At 34.2% G+C, this 24,057-nt stretch overlaps 1 protein-coding gene across 3 annotated transcripts in view; it reads right to left on the bottom strand.

Annotated features, from left to right (window-relative positions):
• VPS13B (vacuolar protein sorting 13 homolog B) overlaps positions 1–24,057 on the bottom strand; it is a 777,819-nt gene that overhangs the window by 165,861 nt on the left and 587,901 nt on the right. For 2 of the 3 annotated variants that reach the window (XM_023517471.1, XM_023517472.1), the window contains exon 36: positions 8,056–8,463. In XM_023517471.1, coding sequence (XP_023373239.1) covers positions 8,056–8,463 — 408 coding nt within the window. The remainder of the gene's footprint in view (positions 1–8,055; positions 8,464–24,057) is intronic. The other variant, XM_023517476.1, reaches the window with a different exon arrangement.

Genomic DNA, 24,057 nt, shown 5'->3' on the forward strand with positions numbered 1-24,057 from the left:
TTTTTTTTTTTTTCTGCAGTTTGTCCAGGTCTGGGTTCAAACCCACCACCCTTGGTATATGGGGCCAACGCCCTATATGAGGCACAGATGCCATACAATAGGTGCAAAAATATCAATAGGTGCAAAAATATAGTTATATAGTTAGATAGAATGAATAATATTTGATAGCACACAAAGTGACTGTAATCAATAATCAGTTGAAGTATACTTTAAAATAATGAAAAGAGTGGAATTGGAATCTTCTTAACTCAAATGTTCCTAACACATTAAATACCTGAGATCGTGGATATCCCAATTACTCTGATTTAATTAATGCACATTTTATACCTGTCTCAAAATATCACACATGCCCTATGAATCTATACAACTGTTAAATAGTCATGATAATTAAAATTTTTTTTAAAAATAGAAGAGATTTAAGGCACTGATACTTTTCCTATAATACAAAGGACACCCAAGGGCCAATATAACTGGAGACAATACTATAATATACACCTACAAAAATCAGTTTTCTAGCCAAAAATCTAGAATAACTTTGGAATTTAGTAAGTAATACTGATAGCAAGAAATAGGCTAATTTGGCTAGAGACAAGATTTGAAGGTGGATTTACAAGGAAGACTATAATGACTACCCTGGATTTCTCATTAGAAGGGAGCAGAGACTTATGAAGACTTCATATTCCCCAAGAGAACCATATTTACACAATTAACAATTCTTTTCTTGGAGAAAAAAGCTTTTCATTATTGCATGTGGACACATGTGGGCTGTGTAAAAATACAAGAGATGTGTAACACACGGTAAACAGAAAGTAATGATCTAAAACAGGCCAAATCCTTGAACTCGTCATTAATAAATGTCTCTCTTGCATTCAGCTACCCAGGCTGCTGGGAGCCTGTTTTCTTCAAGTACTTCAAACACTGAAATCCAGGAACATTTATTATTTTAATCCATTACAGGCAGTGCTTGATTTAACTTTATTGGTTGTGGTGGTGGTAGTGGTTATAAGTGGGGGTACAGCAATGTTCTTTTACACATCATTTCAAAAGGGCTTAATTATATTTTATAGTTTAGGCCAGGAATTCTGCTTGTTTTTTGTCTAACAAGGTTCAAATGGAGTTCAGGTCAGTGATGAATCAGAAGAAAAAGTCAGAGATGGTTATCTTTCTGAAATGAGCTCATCTCCCTCTACGAAAGGCTGGGCAGGTACATCATGTTCACCACACCACAACACATGAGATCGCTCTGATAAGCCTACGTTTGGTTTGTTGCTTCTTAAATAGTTTTTATTTTTCATGCAGCCTTGAATTTAATACATCAGAAATTCAACCCAATGGTATTCCTTTGTATCTCTGAAGTTGTTATCCTATGTATTTTAAAGGCTTCCTGCTGGAATCCAAAAACAGCTATAGTCATCACATAGCACCAAAATAAAAAATGTACATGAAGAACATTTTAAGAAATGCATAAGCTCTTCACAACATGACAGTATGTGTTCCCAAATAAAAGATGTAGAGTAGTACATTAACATAATTTGGTTAAACAAAAGAAGTAACTACACACACATGGCTGAGCAGCATGTGTCTACTAGTGATTTCTTTTGTTCTTGCTGTTTTTGAAAGAGGGCCTCACTGTGTCGTCCAGGCTGGTCTTGAACTCCTGGGCTCAAGTGATCCTCTTACCCCTGCCTTCCATGTAGCTGGGATTGCAGAATACTAGTGTTCTTTTCTTTTCTTTTTTTTAATTTGTCAAACAAACATTCATAATTTTTGTCCATTTTATTGAGGGTATGAAAAAGATCTTTTCTAAGGAAGTGGTATTAATATAGCTTATTTTTGTCCAAAAGTCTAACTAATCATATAATATAAGCATTATTATAGTGAGAGAATAAAACCAGTATGCTGAGATTTCTTCTTGTATTATTCCCAAGAAGAGAACAAGGAGAATTGCATTCATGGGTTTTATTTGCCACCATATTAGAGAAATGATATAAGATATTATTTTGAAAAAAGGTAAGATAATTTTACTTATTCTTATTTCTCATCTGATTTTTAGAAATTCCTACTCTACTTTTTTTTTTGAATGCCTCAGTAGTTTACTAGAATGTACAGAAATATCTCACCATCAAAAAAAATCAGTAATCTACAGGTAATTTAAGGGTAAAAAAAAGAGATACATGTCAGTTCATCAGTAGCAACTTTGAACCTTGTTATAAAGTAATAGGAGGGAATCTGACCAGGATTAATAGGGCTGCTCAGTCTTGGGATGAGGAGGCGTCATGTTTCACGGACTCCAGGCCATCTGTTCTGCCCTCCTACATTTTACTTCTGCAAAACTATAAATGCTCCTCTACCTCAGGGACTATAGAAAAGCATTAGAATTCTTCTGCTTTTCATTATCACAAGATTCAGTAACTCATTTCATTGTCAAGATAATCCCCTTTTACTCTTTCTTTTGCGCTTGCAGGGTATGCCAAAATGACAAATAAAATCCCAGATGTTACAGACCCAATGAGGTCTCCACCTTTCCTTGAGTGTTGGTTTTAAGCTACTTGGGACATTGTGTCAAAAATGACAGGACCCTGATGCCCACAACCAATATTCATTAAGGTTTGTTAGTGATTTGTACAGCTGTCTACAAGCTGTACTTCCACTTCAATCCTCAGTGGCTCCTTAAAAGTTAAGTTTGTCCTCTGGCTTTAACTGTCAAAGAATTCATCTCATATTGTTCAGGCACTGGTAAGAGATGCTATTTCTTTCTAAAAGTAACCAAAGTCTTTGGGGTGTTGTAAATGGCTTATTATTGCAACATATTATTTTAGGTAGTCATATCTAATTTAATGTTTTATTTCCCTTTAGGATAATGTATCTCTGCAGCATCCACAGGCTATGACAACGCCCTACAAGATTTTCCTCCGGAGAGCTGGTAAACTATAGACTGAAAAGCTGGAGCTCCCCTTTCTAGCAATTAATGACCTGGTTTTCCTTTCAATACATGAAAAGGAACTTAAGGTTCTTTACATTTTATTGGTCTGGAATTTGGTGAACATTAGAAGAGGTATTTTGTATACGCAAAAAACAATGTGGCCATGCTTTCTTTCTTTCTGCCTTTGTTTATTCACAAAGATAAGTGCATCTGGGTGACAGAGGCTAGAGCAGTGAAAGTTATTTAAACCATAGCTCTTTGACTAGAAGAATCGCGACTCTGCTTTCTGCCTAGGTAAAAAGTCTCTTAAGTCTCTTTGGACAGGGGATCCTTCCAACTTTCTCCAATTCTAACTAAAAGCCAGCTAAGATGGTCTCATTTAGTTTCTTCCCCCAACCCCTTGTGCCATCTTAACTTGTTTATATACTGGTTTCCTTTTTCTTATCTATATTCATGGAAGCTCCCAACTCTAAGTGCCTCTGAGAAAGAAGGCCACAGCCTAAAGTACAGCTATTTCATAGCTTTGAATTGTGTACTCTTGTTTGCTGAAATCTAAGGAGTGCCGCCCTAAGAGAGCTAAGAGAGCCATAATTTACTCTGACAAGGAGAGCTAGTCTCAGCTCACTCCCCACCTTGCCTGTGGAAAGTGCTACACTGCCAGTTCAGAATTTATAGCTACTTACTTATGGTTTCTCCAAAATGCCATACTTCAAATGGCAAAAAAGATTATGTTGTGTGTTTATGTGGGGGGAAGGAGATATTTGTTGAAAGAGCATACTATAGAATAGATATACTGGATAGCAAAAGAAATATTATCTGCTTTAAAATATTTCAAAATATAAGATTCATTTTGTTATTGATAATGTAATCACAGGATTTTCTGTAATATTATATGCCAACTTTAAAAATGCAAGCATTACATCTACTAAAATCAGAAATTTAGGGCCATTTTACCAAAGTTGGAGAGAACATACGTATTTTAACAGAAATATGAATTAGGTAATTATAAATCACTTCCACAGCAGTATCTGTGGAGTGGAATTAAAAAAATCAAATCTCTTGAAATTCTCATAGTTCAGGATCATAAGAATAATAAAAGAGGCTAAGAAGAACTGGTAGATTTATTTTGTAAAGCAGAAAATATTTAACTATTTCATTTTGTTCTAAATGATGAAAATAGCAATCTCTTTAACCACTTCAGTGAATAATTTGTCAATACTTAGTTTGAAAAATGAGTAAATCAAGCATTTCAGATTATTTAAATGCTAATGTTTTGAGAAAAAAATGAACTTTCCTCTTTCACTTTTATTATTTGCCTTTTAATATATTTTCCATAAACTTATGACAGTTTAAATGATAAAAAATGTAATCATTAGGTAAACTCAAATATTTTTTATACTTCTGACGAATGAGGAGACATGCCTATAACACATTACCAATGGTGTTTCTCTAAATATTACTTAGCACATAAGATTCCTGTAGCATTACAAATCTATTTCAGCTCCTAAATTAAAACTCGTGGAAAGAACCGTTTTACCCTGTTTATATAACATTGTCACATAAAGAGTGTTAAAAAAATATTTCACTAAAAATAGCTTGCGTAAGTTAGGGATTAGAGTAGTTTCTGCTGCTATAATTGTTCCTTTGTAGTTTTTTCCATGATGTTTTTGCACAGTGTTTTTGACTGTGTTTATTAAAGTCAGCACATCAAAAAGGATCAAAGAGAAAGTGAGTGAGAACCAAAGAAACCCCAAGTGTGTTGTCTCATTGGGGAGTTATGCAGATTCGCATAAACAAGTGCAAATTGTTGAGGTTTTAATGAAAATTTTCTACAATTATTTTATCTTAAGTCATTCTATACAATAACATCTGTACAGCAGATGGCTATACTGTACCAAAGCAATGCTCCTTTTTCTTTCTCTGTTTAATAGTACATCTGAGATGACTACTTTTGTCACTGTGCTCAATTTGGTTAAGCAAATAATTTGAAAAGTACAGCTGCTGCAGATGGCCACAACAGTTATATAAACTGTAAAATCAAAGACACAGTTAAGTATTTTTGTATTCGATTCAAACTATAAAAATCTGATATTAACTCCATTGAGCTCAAAGATATACTACAGTATAAAATTTTTCGACCAAATGTACAATAATGTCATTTGAAAAATACACAAAGAAATTTGACTACCAGTAGGAGGTTTTGTACACGTGTGCACATGAATGTGTGTATTTGGTGATAGATACTTTTTACCACTTACCAAAACTATACTTTGAATATATGTTTGTATATATTTCATCCAAATTGCAAAGCACAAATATTTAGGATATTAAACCATATAAGGTTCAAAGCTTTAGTTTTATTTTTAAAAAGTAATAATTAATGTTCTGAAAAAATACATAGTAACCTCTCAGTTGCAATTTTCCTAGAAATTAGTCTTTACCAATAATTAGAACTTAACACAATCTTATTTTACTTAATTACAAGTTATTATTATTTTGCTGACTACACTGTCTTCTTAAACTGTTTGAAAAACATTGGAACCCCTTAATATTTTGAAATAATAATAAAAAAGAACAGAGAAACAAACAAAAAACCCCCCAGAGCCTAGAGTTAAATAAAGCAGAAATGCAGAGAAAGATACACTTTGGTGTTTGTTATGGTCTCATAATAAAATTGTTTCTATTAAATGGCTAACTTCGATTTTGATTTGACTTAAGTAACTATTCTAGAACATTTGCTAGACACTATACATTACGATTGTGTAAAGTACATCTTAGTCAAAGTTACAGTTTCTATCTTTTTGTCTAAGTAGTTTTAAGAACATAATTTTTAAAGGAGCATAGGTATGTAGTTTTTCTAGCATACAGGAGGAAAAAACAAATTATAAAAATGGAATGAGCCTAGTAACTTGTATAGATCCGTGAGATAAGGATTTTAATTATGTTAAAGATAATTTCTAATAGATACTATTAAAAGTGGATAAAAAATTAGCAAGTAAATAAAAAATGTGGATGAAAAAAGAAAAGGATCTAGAATTGAGCATTATGTTTAAATTCTTCCACTCTGTTTGAGTCCTAACCTTTTCCTGCTATGATTAAGGTACAACTGGAAAGGTGTGGGAACAGGCCCAGTGTTGTCTGGATTGCAATTTATTTGTGGATAAATCACACATTGTAGCCTGTAGTGTTTCATAGTCTTTCATGTCCCATGAACTTTACATTTTTCATTTTTAACTTTGAAGACAATATAAAAAATATAGAACATTGAGCTGGCGGGGTCACAAATATTTTCAGTGAGAAAAATAAATCATCTATGTTTTGGCCTAAACCTCAAACTGCTCAACTATAAAACTTTTTCTTTATCTCTTAAACTACTGTGTCCAAACTGGATAGATAGAACTAAGTTACAGTGGTCTGTAATAGCTCCCATTTAATTACTTTTTGGTAAGAAACTAAGTTACACAGAGTTTAAGGATTTACTGTATCTCCTAACCCTATTCACCCCACTCTCCCCATAAATTAAAATGGAAAAAAAAAAATGGTTCCCTTTTGCTACTTTTACTTTTAGAGAAAAATTTCTGGCATTGTTCCCTGAACTTTTACAGTAGCAGTTTCTGTGATTGAAAACTGCTATTTCCCACACGTGCCTTGCCTTTTCTCTTCCCCTCTTCACATTCCTTGTGCCCACCCTTTTTGATTCAGTGTGAAAAAGCACATAACAACTTAGTCATGGTAACAGAGGAGGAAAATGTAGATGTCACTGCCAGTTAATTTCTCACCTCTCCACCCATCAGTGACATTCAGTTTGCAGGGTCCATGCCTCTCTTTGCTAGATGAGGCATAGAAGCCTTTCCTTGCCAGGTGTTGCTGCCTGATGAAACACCTCAATGGCATTCTTGCAAAGTTGAACTTTGGCTTCTATTACACTTTGTGTAGCATATCTGACACTGTAGCAATTTTTCCTTTTTAAATAAATTGTTGCCACTGACTCAATGCAGTGCATCAGAATCACCTATAGGGATTACTGAAGTACAGATTGCTGGGCTCCATGCCCAGCATTTCTGATTCAGTAGGTCAAAATTGGGGTCTGAGAATTTGCATTTCTAACAAGTTTCCAGATAATGTTGGCTATGCTGATTCTGAGAGCATGTTTTTTATTTTTTATTTTTTGGAGACAGAGTCTTGCTTGGTTGTCCAGGCAGTGCAGTACCATCACCATAGCTAACTGCAACCTCAAACTGCTGGCCTCAAGCAGTTAATTGCTTACCTATTTTTTTTTTTTTTTTTTTTTGAGACAGAGTGTCATTATGTCACCCTTGGCAGAGTGCCATGATATCACAGCTCACAACAACCTCAAACTCTTGAGCTTAAGCGATTCTCTTGCCTCAGCCTCCTGAGTAGCTGGGACTATAGGTGCCTGCTACAATTCCTAGCTTTTTTTTGTTGCAGTTGTCATTGTCATTCAATTTTTAAGTATATGTCTTATTATGTCACTCAGGCATGGTCTTGAATTCCTGGCTTCAAGTGATCCTCCCGTCTCAGTCTCGCAAAATTCTAGGATTATAGGTGTGGGCCACTGTGCCTGGACTGGAGATTACACTTTAAGAATTACTATTCTAATGGTTCACAAAAGTTGAACCACTAATGTTCTACTACAGCTATTTTAGGCAAAAAGAATTTTAGGAGACAATTTTAAAGACATCTATAGCAATAATCCTTAAGAAGAAGACAGAACCAATTCAGTTTATACACTAAAGTACCTAGGCTCAAAGGATTTGTTCCATAATTAACTCTACAATGAAGTTACAAGCCAGGAATGTCCCTATCTCTAGAGTTCTACAGCTATTTTAGGCAAAAAGAATTTTAGGAGACAATTTTAAAGACATCTATAGCAATAATCCTTAAGAAGAAGACAGAACCAATTCAGTTTATACACTAAAGTACCTAGGCTCAAAGGATTTGTTCCATAATTAACTCTACAATGAAGTTACAAGCCAGGAATGTCCCTATCTCTAGAGTTCTTTAAAACTTTTAACTTTTGCATAATATAAATCTTTAAAATGATGCCTTTTCAGATGCTAACACTTCATATTTGTTGCTTTCTTCCTTCCTCCCCCTTTTCTGTGACTTACCAGGAATTTTTTGTGCTGCTTTCACACTAAGACTTCCATTGAGGTTTGATAGAGATGCTAACAGGCATGGTTTACTAGGATGGGGGACAGTTTCCATGGAGATCACAATCTGCGTAGTATGGACAGCAATTTTTTGAAAGCAGGAAACAGCTCTCCACATGTTTTCTTGAACTGAAATCTTTTGTACTCCATCACCATGAATTTTAGGTTTAGACAACTTTCCACGGTAACATTTGGAGACCAGAAGCTCATCCTTATTCAACGTGGTTTCTGATGGGGCTGAAGTTTCTTTGCTGTGTGCCAAGTCATGTGCACTTTTTATCTTCTTTAAAAAATGGTTTAGCTGATCCAGTTTGGTAAAACTCAGGTTTGCTTTCAAAGGCTTTGATATATCCAAATTGATGTCTGCTATAGAAGTGAAAAAGATAAGAAAATTATTAAAGCTCTCCTATTGAATATAAGTCTTTACTTCCCTGTCAAACTCCAATTTAAGTGTCCCAGTCTATATTATGAACTCATTAGGATGCCAGAAATTATATTCCTTTTATTCATCACCTTACATTCCATTTCATTATATGAAGGCACACTCTCTGTGCTACTTACCTGCCTACATTCCTGGCAGGAATTCCACATGACTGTTCATGAATTAATGGCAAGGGCCACACACAGGTATCAGGGCTGTCCATTTCTACTTCTGCCCTAATACTCCAAGGCAAAATGGAGCAGGTTTTCTAATTTAATTTTTTGAAACTGGCCTTTTTTTTCTTTAAAGGAAAAAGGACCTCCCTTACAATCCAGAACCATGTTTGACTCAGATATTGGTATTATTAATAATAAATATCCATGGCTCAGCATTGTAGCTCAGTGATTAGGGCACTGGCCATATACACCCGGGCTGGAGGGTTTGAACTCGACCCGGGCCTGCTAAACAACGACAACTACAACAAAAAAATAGCCAGGCACTGTGGCAGGCACCTGTAGTCCCAGCTACTTGGGAGGCAGAGGCAAGAGAATTGCTTAACCTAAGAGTTTGAGACTGCTGTGAGCTGTGACGCCATAGCACTCTACCAAGGGTTACATAGTGAGAATCTGTCTCAAAAATAAAATAAAATGAAATGAAATAAAACATCTGAATGACTGGTTGAAGTAGCCTCCCCTACCTATTCTCTCATCACGTTTATGCAAAGAATGTTTATTTCCCCATTGTGACATGTTGCAAACAGAACAGTCCCTGTGCCTTTCCCTACATTTCACATTGATAAAAGTTCAAATATCTTACCCAGTATAACATAGATATATTCATGATGATAACTCTTAGCAAACTATCAATAAAGGAGAAATTCCTAAACCAATAAAGGCTATGTGAGAAAAACGTATGGGTAACATCATAATTATGAAGGATTAATGCTTTTCTCCCAAACAAGGAGACAAAGGCAAGAATGCTCCTTCTCACTATTCATACCCAACATAGCACAGAAAATCATAGCCAGTACAATAAGGCAAGACAATAAAAGGCATACAAATTAAAAAGAAAGAAATAAGAAATAGAACAATGCCTATACGCAGATGACATGACTGTCCCTATATAAAACCCAAGGGGAATATATATATATAAAACCCAAGGGAATATATATAATTAATAAATGAGTTTGGCAAAGTTTTAGAATATAAGATTACTTCAGAAAAATCAATTGAATTTCCAGAAATTAACAACGTGCAGGTGGAATGAAACCTTAAAACAAAAAATAACATTTATAACTCCAAATAAAAGAAATATTTAGGTCTAAATCTAAACAAATATATATAGTATTTCTATGCTAAGAACTAAAAATGCTGATAATAACTTTATAAAGACTAACACATACCATATTCAGGAACTTCAAATTCATGAAGACTCAACATAGTAAAAAAACTTAATTCCTCCAAACAGATCTATAAATTTAACATAATTCTAATAAAAATATCAGAATTATTTATTTTACATGTATAGGAACCGATCCTAAAATTTACATAGTAAAGCAAAATAACTAGAATAGCCCTAACATTTCTGAGAAAGAATAACATTGCAACTTAAACTACATGATTGTAAGTCTTAGTATAAGCCACCATGTTCAAAACAGTATAGTATTACAGAAGGAATATAAATATATATATATGAGCAGAACAGAACAGACAGTCCAGAAATACAGTCCAAACAAATATTGTCAAGTAATTTTTGAAAAAGCTATACAAAAGTTAACTCAAATTGAATCATGGATTTAAGTATAAGTAAGTAAAAAATTATACAAATTTCTTTAGAGGAAAACATAAGAGAAAATCTTCAAGTCCTTGATATATGATATCAAAAAAGCATGATTCATTTTTAAAAATTAATAATTTGAACTTCATCAAAATTAAAACCATTTCCCCTGTAAAATGAAGTGTTAAGAGAATGAAAATATGAGCCATGCACTGGGAGAAAATATTTGCAAATCACATATCTCACAAAAAGCTTTACATATATAAAAAAAAGGAGTCTTAAAACTCAGCAATAAGAAAAGAATTAACCTAATTTTAAAATTGGCAAAAGAGGTGAACAGACATGGAACATAATCAGAAAGTATATATGAATAGAATATAAGCACCTACTATACAAAGAAGTTCAACATCACTAGTCATTAAGAAGTGCAAATTAAAATGACCATGAGATACCTACTAGAATGGCTAAAATGAAAATAGTTAACAGTACAAAGTATTGGAGAGGATACAGAGTTACTGGGATTCTCATGTGTTGCTGTTGGGAATGCCAGAAGACACAGCAACTCTGGAAAATATTTTAGCAGTTTTTCATATGACTTTGTACCAACAATCCCACACTTAGTTATTTTACTATAGAGAAGTGAAAACTTACGTTCATACAACTTATATACAAATGTTTAAAGTAGCTCTATTCCTAATCAACAAAATTGGAAATAGCTTAGTTGTCCTTCAATGGATGAATTGTTAAACTGTGGTATATCTGCATAATATTTAAATTATTCTATGGTATTTATACTGCTGAAGTTATTGAAGTTTAAAACCACACTGAGACATTTAGGACAAACGATGAGAGACAGGGATCCAAGATACTGTTTCACATTTTCTAGTTCCCTAAGTACTGTATTTTGAGTCCTGACTAATTGTTACCTATGCACATGCACTAGTGATTTTAAAAATAAACAAGACAGGCAACTGTAATAATTATGTATTTTCCATCTCTATTTTGAGCTATAATATTTGTAGTGAATAAATGTTGTGGGCTGCCCCTTGTATTGCTTTGTGAAATGGGTCTTTCTGATTTCAGACTAGACAGAAAAGTTGTATTTGGTAGAATAAGGTCAATAATGTAATTCAAATAGATCTGCAGTTGAAATTCACCAATACAGTTGATGTTTAGCATACATTTCTCTTTCTGAAGTATCATAATTTAAACTCTAAAAATAATTTCTTTTAAAATGTATTATGAACTAAGTTTTATGTAAGAATTATATTGATTGTTCTGATGAAATGACTTTGAATCATGCCAGCTGACCTGTGCTTTTCCTGGCTTGAATGACTCACGGTGTTAAAGTTCCTAATTTTCATCTGTATAAGCTTTGGAATTTATCATTCATAAGTTTAATTATCTAAATTTCTTATACATTTATTTTGCTTTGTCAATTTAGACAGTAAATTTCAATGTTATCTTTTTCTGGAGTTGGTTTCTGGATGACCCTTTCTCATACCAGTGTTTTGGTAAAGGAGAGTTACTTATTTGGATACTTTGGTCACTTCTATAAGGTCATGTCAAAACTTTTATTTATGTATCAAAAATTCATTCTTTAGATGGTCTAAATTTAGGATTATAAATGCTCACTGAAGAGCGACAGCTGATGAAATTTTTTAGGAATTTTGAAAATCTAGCAGAGATATCTGTAGCCTAAATGGGTGCTATATTAACTTTTAATAAGAAAAAGATTGATATTTAGACATTTAAATAACTCATTTTTCAAATGTTTTTGTGTATTTGTTTGTATGCAATGCAAACTCTGCACCAGGGCCCTTCAGTGGGCCATAGACATACCCTCCCCAATATAGATATATTTAGTGTTGGGCCAGATTCCTGTTTTATGTATGAGGACAGTCCCATTGGGCAAGTCAGATAGGATTGAAGCCCAGGGACCAAAAAAGCAGAGTTGAAATGAGGTCATACTAACTAGGTATTCCTTTTAAAGGTACCAGGTCCAGCAAGACACAAGAAGTATACACTTCTTGAGAATGAGAAGACCACAACTGAAATAACTCCCTTTATTACTCAAGAAGTATACACTTCTTGAGAATGAGAAGACCACAACTGAAATAACTCCCTTTATTACTGTACCAAATACATCAACATGTGTGTCTCTAGACTTTCACATCCCTGAACTAGCTAGAAATGTTATGGGTAGAAAGCTAATGCCTTCATTGCAAACATTTCCAGTCTCATAATGATAGGAAGGTTATTTTTACAAATGGGAAAAATTATGCAAAAAAAGAGCTTAGTATTTTTAAACATAGAAAAACAAAAATCGAACAATCTACTTTTCCTGTTTTTTTATAATTTTTTAAAATTGTTAAAATATTAACTTCATTATTAAGGTAAAACATTAAAGAAATGGATTAGAAAATTTTTATGCAACAGAACTATACAGAATATGGTTTATAGAAACCGGAGGTATAACTTGATAAAGAACCAGGCAGACAGGCCAAACATGGTGGCTCATGCCTATAATCCAGCAGTGGGAGGCCGAGGCAGGTAGACTGCCTGAGCTTATAGGTTTGAGACCAGCCTGAGCCAGAGCAAGACCTCTTCTCTAAAAATAGCAGGGTGTTGTGGTGGGTGCCTGTAATCCCAGCTATGATGGAGGCTGAGGCAAGAGAATTGCTTGAGCCCAAGAGTTTGAGGACGCTATGGCACTCTACTGAAGGTGACACAGTGAGACTCTGTCTCAAAAAACAAAAACACAAAAAAACAAAAAAATAGGCAGAGATTGTTAACGTAAATTTCATTCCAATTATTATTATTATTATTATTATTTTGGCCAGGGCTGGGTTTGAACTCGCCACCTCTGGCATATGGGGCCAGCACCCTACTCCTATGAGCCACAGGAGCTGCCCTTATCAGATTTTTATATATAAGAAATTAGAACTTTTTCATTTTCCTCATTGAACTTTAATAAATGGATTATTTTCAAAGTTTTGATTTTAGGCATATGCAGCAGTAGAAAATCTCTCAGTTGAGCCATCTACTTCTCAGCCAGATGTAATTTCTTATCATCCCCAGAACATATTCTGTATCTTTAAGTTACCAAGTAAACTTATGCTTGTCAATTATTACATTCTAATTACCCTTCAAAACTTTCTGAACAGCTAACAGGAAACAGGATAATAGAATGACTAATGAGTTAAAAAAGGATTTGACAAATACAAATAAATTATAGTTATTTTACACTCCTATCACCCTAAAAGATGACTTAATAGTTAAAGGAAAAGAATCATACTGTAATAATGAAATCAGAGAACATATTCAAGCCCCAGAGGTGATTCCCCTAAGTTTATGGTAATGCACACCTTGTGGGGGACCAAGTATCAACTGAAAAAGTTTCCTGAAAACTGTTCCAGCTCTTTTCTCATTTAAAATGTTCCAACTTTACTTGGCCCATTAGTCATCATATTACCTACATTTATGATGTATTGTGAAATTTATTATAAAAACTCAATGGATTCAATATGGCTTATTATACTCAAATCATAACATTTATGAAAGAAAACTTCTTTGTTAAGTGTTTCTTCCTTTGGAATTCTATTTGCAAAAGACAAAACTTTTGTTAGACAAACAAGACTTACTAGGAAAATATTCAGTGCATACATGGGTGGCTATGTACAAACACAGGAACAATGATATTTTTATTCCCCACCTTATAGAGGTAAACGCAAACATATAACAAAGAACAAATCTATAATCAAGCTAGACTTTATGGACTATAATAACTTGAGTAAAAAATACTTTTATCACTACATCATCTTTTTTCTTATACAGCAATCCAATTCACATTTTTGCTACAGTGTCCAAGTAAAGGTATTTTTGATGACATTGGACAGTGGAGATGAGGTACTCATGGGTATGAGAGCTAGAAAACTTGGAAAGCTGCCCATGACAATGACATTGTGTTTTCACTGAAAATGTAAAATGTAAAGACCTTGTAGTGCCAGACATGAATGCTTTAATTACTGATGGTATAATAAGTAGAAGTGGGTATATGCTGTCTTAGGTATTAACAGGAAGGTCAGATATATGGACTGACACAGGTCTTTAACCTGGGTATATCAGCAGAAGTTCATGGTGCTTATTACTGGGATCTGGGCATTATCAGTACTAGCAAAATTACTCAGACACGTTTTTGTGATTAAATATTGAGTTTTTGACTTCATTATCCCTCCCCCCAAATTAGACCATAAAACTTCTAATTATAGGATAATTTTACTGGTTTTCTAAAATGAATATACTGAACTAAACTCATCAAATAAGTTCTCTCTCTTTAAGTAATAACTTTAGGAGGATAACTAAATTCTACTGCTCTCATAATTTTGGCAGCTTTCTTGGTCCCTATATCTTTTTTTTATGTTTGTTTTATTATTTTCAATGGAGACATATACTCATCTTAGAGACAGTGGATAGGAGTTTTGGAAATGGCCAAATATTTTGAGATAAACTAGTGAAAATGATGTTACCGAGCTGCTTTTGAGAAAAGGAGAGATCACTGATAGATCAGAGTAAACAGCAGTGGGGGAAAAAAAAAAGATTACTGGAGGAGGTGAAACGGAACTTAGGCTAAAGCTAATAGCAACTCAGAATTAGAGTGGGCAAAGAAAAAGTGTGCAAGAATTCCAGACTGAGAGAATGATTAAAAACATAAAGAAGAGAATTTAGAGAGATTTCTACTGATAATGATTAGACAATCATCATTTAGATTCATTTAGATTATTTAGAATGATTTAGATTAGAATCAGAATCATTTAAAACAATGAGCTCAAAATAATGCCAAACAACATCAACTAATTTGCCACCATTGGAATATGCTAGAAAGCCAACATATTTTTGAAAATGGGTAAGTAAAGTGAAAAAATCAAGCATTTATCTTGCCTTTTAGGATGAATAATATTATGGAGTAAGCAGGCAGTAGATGAAAGAATGTTTCTCTTTACAGAGATATGCTAGCTAATATGTGAAAAAGGAACGCTAGAATTAGAATAGTACTGTTTACAACCTCCAGTGAATTTATGCATTGAGTATTAGTGGCTGCTAACAGCATGAAAAGAAAGATTTTCAGGCTGGGTGAGGTAGCTCACACCTGTAATCCTAGTACTCTGGGAGGCTGAGGTGGGAAGATCACTTGAGCTCAGAAGTTTAAGACCAGCCTGAGCAAAAGTAAGACCTCCATCTTTACTAAAAATAGAAAAATTAGTCAGGTGATGGGGTGGGTGTCTATAGTCCCAGCTACATTGGAGGCTGAGGCAAGAGAGTAGCTTGAACCCAGGAGTTCAAGGTTGCTGTGAGCTATGATGATGCCATGGCACTCTACCCAGAGTGACAAAGTAAGACCCTGTTTCAAAAACAAACAAACAAAAAAAGATTTTCAGTTTCAGACAGTCTCCTGGTGGTATGATAAAAAACTCTTACAAAAGCATAGAAAAAATAAACAAAACTACTAATTTCTATATAAGAACTATAGTGGACAAGAGCCCAGAGGACTAAGGGATGGAGAAAGGTTTGACTTGTTCAAATGAGGGATGTGGGTAGTCAACATTCAAATAAGTTTGGCAGAGGAGCCTTTTGTAGCAAGAGAATAGGGAACAGGATTATCGAGTAAACGGGAAATCTAAAGTTAGGCCTACTAGTAAACAGAATGAGGAAATAACTAAGGCACAAACCTACATAAGGGAGGTAGCAGGCAAACGGAGGACAATTGCAAAGAAAAGGTAAAAGGACTTGAAATAAAAAGAAGGATCAAATATATACCTACTGTTTAGTAGTTGTCATAAATGAGATTACCTTCTTGATTTGGTTCTCAGTTTGATCATTACTACAGTATAGAAATGCTACTGATTTTTGTTTGATGATTTTGTGTCCTGAACTTCTACTGACTTCATTTATCAAATCTAAGAGTCTTTTTGGTGGACCCTTCAGGGTTTCTAGATATATGATCATGTTATCAGTAGAAATAATTTGACTCTCTCTTTTCCTTTTGGATCCTTTTTATTACTTTTTCTTGCCTGGAGGTGAAACATCTCTCTACGAAAACTACAGAACACTGATGAAAGAAATTGTAGATGGCCAATGGAAAAACATCTCATGCTCATAGATTGGAAGAATTAACACTGTTAAAATGCCTGTAGTGTCCAAAGCACTATCAAAATACCAATTTCATTTTTTAGAGAATTAGAAAAAACAATCCTAAAAGTCATATGGAACCAAAAAAGAGCCTGATAACCAAAGCAATCCCAAGCCAAAAAAAAAAAAAAAAAGGTAAAGACATCACATTACCCAACTTCAAATTATACTACAAAGCCTAGTAACCAAATCAACATAGTACTGGTATAAAAATAGACATATACCACTAGAAGAGAAGAGAGAATCCAAAAATAAAGCAACATATCTACAACTAACTGATCTTTGACAAAGGTGACAAAAACTTACACAGGGCAAAGAATAACCTTTTCAATAAATGGTACTGGGAAAGTTGGATCACCATATGAAGAAGAATAAAACTGGACCGCTATTTCATATAAAAAAATCAACTCAAGATAGATTAAAGATTTAAATATAAGACTTAAAACTATACGGGAGGCTGAGGCAAGTGAATCACTTAAGCCCATGGGCTGGAGGTTTCTGTGAGCTGTGATGCCACAGCACTCTACCAAGGGCCACAGAGTGAGACTCTGTCTTAAAAAAAAAAAAAAAAGTCTTAAAACTATAAAACTACTGGAAGATAACCCTTCTGGATGTTGGTCTAAGGAAAGAAATTATCACTAAGATCTCAAAACCACAAAAATATATATAAATATATATTTTTTAATATATAAACACAACACAAAAATACATAAAAGGGACTTAGTTAAATATATAGCAACACGAAAATATATAAAAGGGACTTAGTTAAATAAAAAAGCTTCTGTACAGCAAATAAATAAATAATGAACTAAATGAACAGACAACCTGAAGAATGGGAAAAAATGAGACTAATGTCCAGAATTTACAAGGAGCTCAAACAACTCAACAACAATGAACAACAAATAATCCCGCTAAAAAGCAGGCAAATCAGATGAATGGAGATTTTCTAAAAGAAGACCTAAAAATGGCCAAGGATATGACAAAATGCTCAACATCACTAATCATCAGAGAAGTACAGATTAAAACTATTACAAGATTACCATTTTACCATTTTTTATTGTTAGAAAGAAAAAAAAAATTAAACATATTGACAAGGATGTGGAGAAAAGGGAACACTTACACATTCCAGGTGGGAAATGTAAATTATTATAACCTGTATGGAAAACAGAATGGAGATTCCCTAAATAACTAAAAATAGAACTATTATTTAATCCATCAATCCCACTACTGGATCAACTGAAGTGTCTACCAATGGATGATTGGATAAAAAAAGTATGGTTTACATACACACTATAGAATACTATTCAGCCATAAAAAAGAATGAAAACATGTCTCTTGCAGGAACAGGAATGGATCTGGAGGCCATTATCTTTTTTTATTTTTGTGAGACAGAGCCTCAAGCTGTCCCCCTGTGTAGAGTGCTGTGGCATCAAAGCTCACAGCAACCTTCACCTCCTGGGCTCAAGTGAGTCTCCTGCCTCCACCTCCCAAGTAGCTGGGACCACAGGCGCCTCCCACAACGCCCACTACTTTTTTTTTGGTTGCAGCCATCATTGTTGTTTGGCGGGCCCAGGCTGGATTCAAACCTGCCACCTTAGGTGTATGTGGCTGGCGCTTTAGCCATTTGAGCCATAGGCACCGAGCCAAGAGGAGGCCATTATCTTAAGTGAAATGACTCAGAAACATAAAGCTAAATACAATATGACTCAGAAACATAATGACAAATACGATAGTTCTCACAAGTGAGAGCTACGTAATGTGTACACGTGGGCAGAGTGTGGAATGATAGACACTGAAGATTAGGGAGGATGGGTAATGAGAAACTACTTAATGGGTACAATGTACATTATTTAGGTTGTGGACACACTAAAAGCCCTGACTTCACCCCTGTGCAATATATTCATGTAACAAAATTGTACTTGTACCCCTTCAATTTATACAAATCATGAAAAAGAAGTATGACCTCCAAATGATAACACAATTGTGAGAGGCCATAACTGGAATAATGTTGCTATCTCTAGCAGTTGTAAAGACCTTTAAAGACTGTAGTAAGAAAATCAGTGAACAAGGAGAAAGAAGAGAAAAGAATAGCTTAATTTAATGTGCATGTGTTTAAATGACAAAACTTATCTAACAGGTAAATGGAGAAATAGTCTTGAGTTAGGTAAGTCAAAACTAGAGCTAGGCATTTGGGAGTTGTTAGCATAGATAGCAGAGAGATTATACAGAGATAAGAGAAGCAGGCTCACAATTGTGTAACTTGGGAAGGCAGAGGGCTAGAAAGTTCAGGGAAAAAAGAGCTGTCAACCTTGCCCATGCCCCTGTGGGGCTAGTGCTTCTCCATGTACCAGCTTCCTGTGAGATATACCATGGAAGGGCATGGGCAAAGTGATGGTGGCCAGGTTTGGGCTGAGCTTGCTGCTCTGTCACTGTTTCTAAACACAGATTTAATTAAATCAAACAATTGTTGAATGCTTTCGAGTAACTCTTCCCAAAGTACCTCAGCTGCCCCAAATCCACCTGATGGCACCACCAAGACAGCTAGCAGTGCCCTGCAGCCAACAGATAGTGTCCATATAGTCTTAATCTTTCTTCTATAAACCTACTGGTAAAATAATCAGGCTAAAATACATATATACTTCTCCATCTTCTAAACACAATCCAAGTGAAATCCAGGCTAAAATACATATACACTTCTCCATCTTCTAAACCCAATCTACAATGTGACAAGAAAAAAATCGGTCTTTATCAAATCTAGTATCACATCTTCTTTCAATGACACAAAAAATATTGAGAATCTCTAATTTGATTGGTTTAAAGAACATAGGAAGGGTTTGAGTAGATGATGGATGCCCATATTAAATCTTCTGGAATTTCAGGTACAAGATGAAGAGAGGCAACATCGAAAATTAGTGAGGATATTATTTCCTTAAGTGTTGCTTAAGAAATAGAACACTTAAAACTACCTTGAAAATAAGATTTTATTTTGTCTAGAAATAAATGATGTGATGTAGACTAGAGATTTAGTTTTCATTTGGTTCATTAATTCTGTAAGGCCATAAAACAGGTAATATAAAAAGCTTTCATGATTCTATTTGCATGTATAAGGAAATTCCAATTGTTACAGTAAATCTTTAATATATAGTTTCAGCAGTACTAATTTAATTGCTGATATACTCTATAATTAAGTTTTACTTTATAAAATTTCACTGTTCTCTTGGGAACTGAACTTTTTTTCTCCTAAGGCTTATCCTCATAGAGACAATTGGTAGGCATTTCCCATTACCAATTTTCATACAAGAGTACCAGATTCGTTTAACTAAACTGATTTCAAAGAGTAGAGTGGCAGTGACCTCAATTAATTTCAAAGTGTTTTTTATTTCTGCATTTGTTAAATACTTTTAGCAACTTAAAAATAATATGTAACTAAATTCTCACATAAATTGGATTTAATTTTGACCAAAGTACTACTTGAACATTAGTTTTTAATTCAACTTGTTAATATGTTGTTTTGGATATTGCATCTTCAATTTTAAGTGAAATATGTTTGTAATTTCCCTTTATAATAATACATTTTTTTTACAATTTTAATATCAGGTGTGTCCAGATGAAGTAGAATGATTTTGAAGTATTTCTTCTTTATCTATTGTCTATAAGATTTGGCATGATCTACTTTTTGAAATTATCTTTTATTTTTATTTATAAATATTAGTTGTCTACTTTTTGAGACTTTGGGAAAAAAATAATAAGAAGTTAACTGATGATTCCATACTGAACCTCAGAGTCAAAGCATTCTATGATAGACATACTCTTATCTGACAATGTGAATGTTACATTTTTGCATTATTATTGCTCAATAAAAAAAATATGTTTTGAAGGTAAAATTATAAACTTTTAAATTGAAAAGGCAAAAATAAGAAGTCAAAACTGTTATTTAGAAAGTGAAGACTCGAAGCTAACTTGCATTATATTCACAAAAACTTTCATAAACTTTCTATAAAGTACTTTAAAAACAAACAAAGGATCAGAATAGTCACATTTGAAATATTTTTTGTTACCAGTCAATATTTTTAGATACTTACAGCCTGTTCTTAAGCCTAAAAGTGGGCTTGGGCTTGATTCTGCAATAAATCTTTTATAACTGCCTTAACACACAGAAAACTTTGTAAAAATAATATACTCCTTGATGTCTTTTGGTCACATAGACACACAATGGTGCTGCATAGTCACACACTGACGATCACAGTCACACACTGTTCTAGTATCTAGCATGAGGGGTCTTGATGACTTAAGTCATATTTTCCCTATTTTTAGAAACCTACACAGGAACAACCAGATCAACAGATCTGAAAAGACTGTGTGTGAATAAATATTCCCTTTGCTTCCTACCTGAATACTGTTCCTCTTTTTTTGATTATATTTGTTTCTGGATTATGCTTTGATTCTTAGTAACTTTTCAAGTTATGGAATTGATTTGCATTGAACACAATCTGTAATTAGGAAGAAATATATGGATTTTAAAAAGAACTGTTTGCAAACACAAAGTTGGAAAGTTAGAATTAGAAACAGTCTGATAATGCCCTTTTTCTCTTCCACTGCTGGCTACTCCATATTCTTAGAAAGAAATTCCCCAATTACTCTTATGCTCTTCTGTAAAGAATCTCAACAAAATGAGACTACATAAGGAAATAAAAAAATCTAAATCGGCCAGGTGCTGTGGCTTGCACTGGTAATCCTAGCACATTGGAAGGCCAAAGCAGGAGGATTGCTTGAGGATAAGAGTTGAGACTTGTCTAGGCAACAAAGTAAGACCCCCATCTCCACAAAAATGAAAAAAAATTAGCTGGGTATGGTGGTATACAAGCATAGTCCCAGCTACTTGGGAAAATGAGATGGGAAGATCATCTGTTGATACTGATCAACATTGTAGTGGCTATGATCACACTATTGCATTTTAGCCTGGATGACAGAGCAAGGCCTCACCTCTAAAAGTAAAATAAAATAAAATAAAATAAGACGAAATAAAATAAGTTTTGAACATTTAAATAACTGCCACTCTACTAACTTTCCTATGCAAGACCTGGTACTGGTTCCCTACCACAACTGGTTTCTGTGACTCTTTGAGTCTTATTCCTTAGTCAAGTAACTGAGAGGTATACTCCCTTGGAGGTACTACTGTCAGCTGGACCTTCAAAGATTTAAAGTCCCTTTATTCTATAGTGCTACAAAGCAAACAATATGGTTTATTGATTCTGTGGTAGAAAACTTTAATTTAAAGTCAGATTGATATTTGAACAAAATAAAACTGTTTATTAAAATAAGTAGTTTAGGGCTGGGCACAGTGGCTTGCACCTATAATCCTAGCACTTTGGGAGGCTAAGGCAAGGGGATCACTTGAGGTATAGAGTTTAAGACTGGCTTGAGCAAGAGCAATATTCTGTGTCTCTACAAATTATGCAAGGGTATATGGTACATTTCCTGGTGAAGGATCAGTTGCAACTCAGACTTTAACTTTAAAAATGCAAATTATGTAACCTAATTGTACATACCCTCATATTAATCTGAAATTAAAAAAAACATAAAATAAATTAAAAAAGTAACTGGGCATGGTGGCATGTGCCTGTATTTTAAACTACTCAGGAGGCCGAAGCAGGAAGTTTGCTTGTGCATAGGAATTTGAGGTTACATTGAGCTAGGATGATTCTTTAGCTCAGACAAGAGAGTAAGTTTCCTTCTCAAAAATCAAAAAAGAATAGTCTGGCTTATAAAACACTTAAAGAACTGATGCCAGAGCTTCTCAAATTCTTCTAAAACCCCAAAGAGAAAACTTTCAAACTCATTTTAAGAGGCTAGCATTACACTGATCCCCAAACCAGACAAAAATATAACAAAAAAGGAAAATGTCAGTTCACTCTCCCTGAAGAATATAAATGGAAAAATCCTCCACAAAATGTTAGCAAACAAAATTCAACAGTACATTAAAAAGATCACTCACCATGATCAAGGGGGATTCATCCCAGGCAGGCAAGGATGGTTCAACATATACAAATCAATAAATGTGATACATCACATTACCAGAATGAAGGACCAAAACCAGAAGATCATTTTGACAGCATCTGACAAAATTCATCATGGCTTCATGATAAAAAAAACTCTCAATAAATTAGGCATGGAAGAAACATATTTGTACATTAACATAATATGTATAAAGGCCACACATGACAAACCCATAGCTAATATCATAACAAACAAAAAAAGCTGAAAGTTTTTCCTCTAAGATCTAAAACATCTTGAGGATGTCCATTCTCATTACTCTTATTCAATATAGTACTGGAAGTCCTAGGTAGAGCAATTATGCAAGAGAAAGAAAAGTCATCCATTGTCTCTATTTGCAGAAGACATGCTCTTATATGCAGCAAAACTTAAAAGCTTTGTCAAAAGATTATTAGAACTAATAAATGAATTTAGTAAAGTCTTAGGATTCAAATTCAATATGCAAAATCAGTAGAGATTCTATACATTAATAGTGAACTATCTGAAAAAGATACCAAGAAAACAGGCTGGGTGCAGTGGCATAATTATGCCTGTAATCCTAGCACTTTTGGAGGTTAAGGAAAGAAGATAAAGACCTTGTCTCTACAAAAAATGAGAAACGCTAGCCAGAGGCCATGGTGTATACTCCCAAGTGGAATATTTGGAAGTCCCAGTTACTCAGGAGGCTGAGGCATGAGGATTTCTTGAGTCCAGAAGTTCAAGGCTTTAGTGAGTTATGATTACACCACTGCACTCTAGTCTGGGTAACAAAAGAAATCAAACAAAAATTCTCATTTATAATAGCTTAAAAAAACAGGATGGAAGGATGGGGTGGGAGTGAGGGGGAGAACAAGAGAGAAAGAAAATAAATACTTAGAAATAAATTTAAATTTAACAAAGGAAGGAATGATCTGTACACTGAAAACTACAAAATACTTATGAGAGAAGTTAAAGAAATCATTTAATAAATGGAAACAAATCCCATATTAGTGAATTAGAATGTCTTTACTGGCCAAATGTCCAGGCTATTGAGTTATAGATTCAGTGCAATTCCTATCATAATACCAAGGATGTGCTTCATGGAAAGAGAGAAAAGAATTCCAAAATTCATATGGAACCATAAAAGACCCTGAATAGTAAAAGCAATCTTAAGCAAAAGGAACAAAGCTGGAGACATCATACTACATGACTTCAAAATATACCACAAAGCTATAGTAACTAAAGCAGCATGATACTGGCATAAAAACTGACACACATACTTGCGGCACAGAATAGAGCCCAGAAGTAAATCCACATATTAATAGCCAATTGGTTTTCAACAAAGGTGCCCAGAACATACAATGTGGAAAGGATAAGTCTCTTCAGTAAATAGTGTAGGGAAAATAGGACAGCCACACGCAGAAGAATGGAATTAGACCCTTATCTCTCACCGTATACAAAAATAAACTAATTTTAAATGGAAGACCTCAAACTATGAAACCACTAGAAGAAAACAGAAAAGCTCTGCAACATTGATCTAAGTAGTGATTTTCTGGATATGA

The sequence above is a fragment of the Otolemur garnettii genome, unplaced genomic scaffold, assembly GCF_000181295.1.
Source record: "Otolemur garnettii isolate 467f Iridium unplaced genomic scaffold, OtoGar3 scaffold00004, whole genome shotgun sequence".
Classification (NCBI taxonomy): Eukaryota; Metazoa; Chordata; class Mammalia; order Primates; family Galagidae; genus Otolemur; species Otolemur garnettii.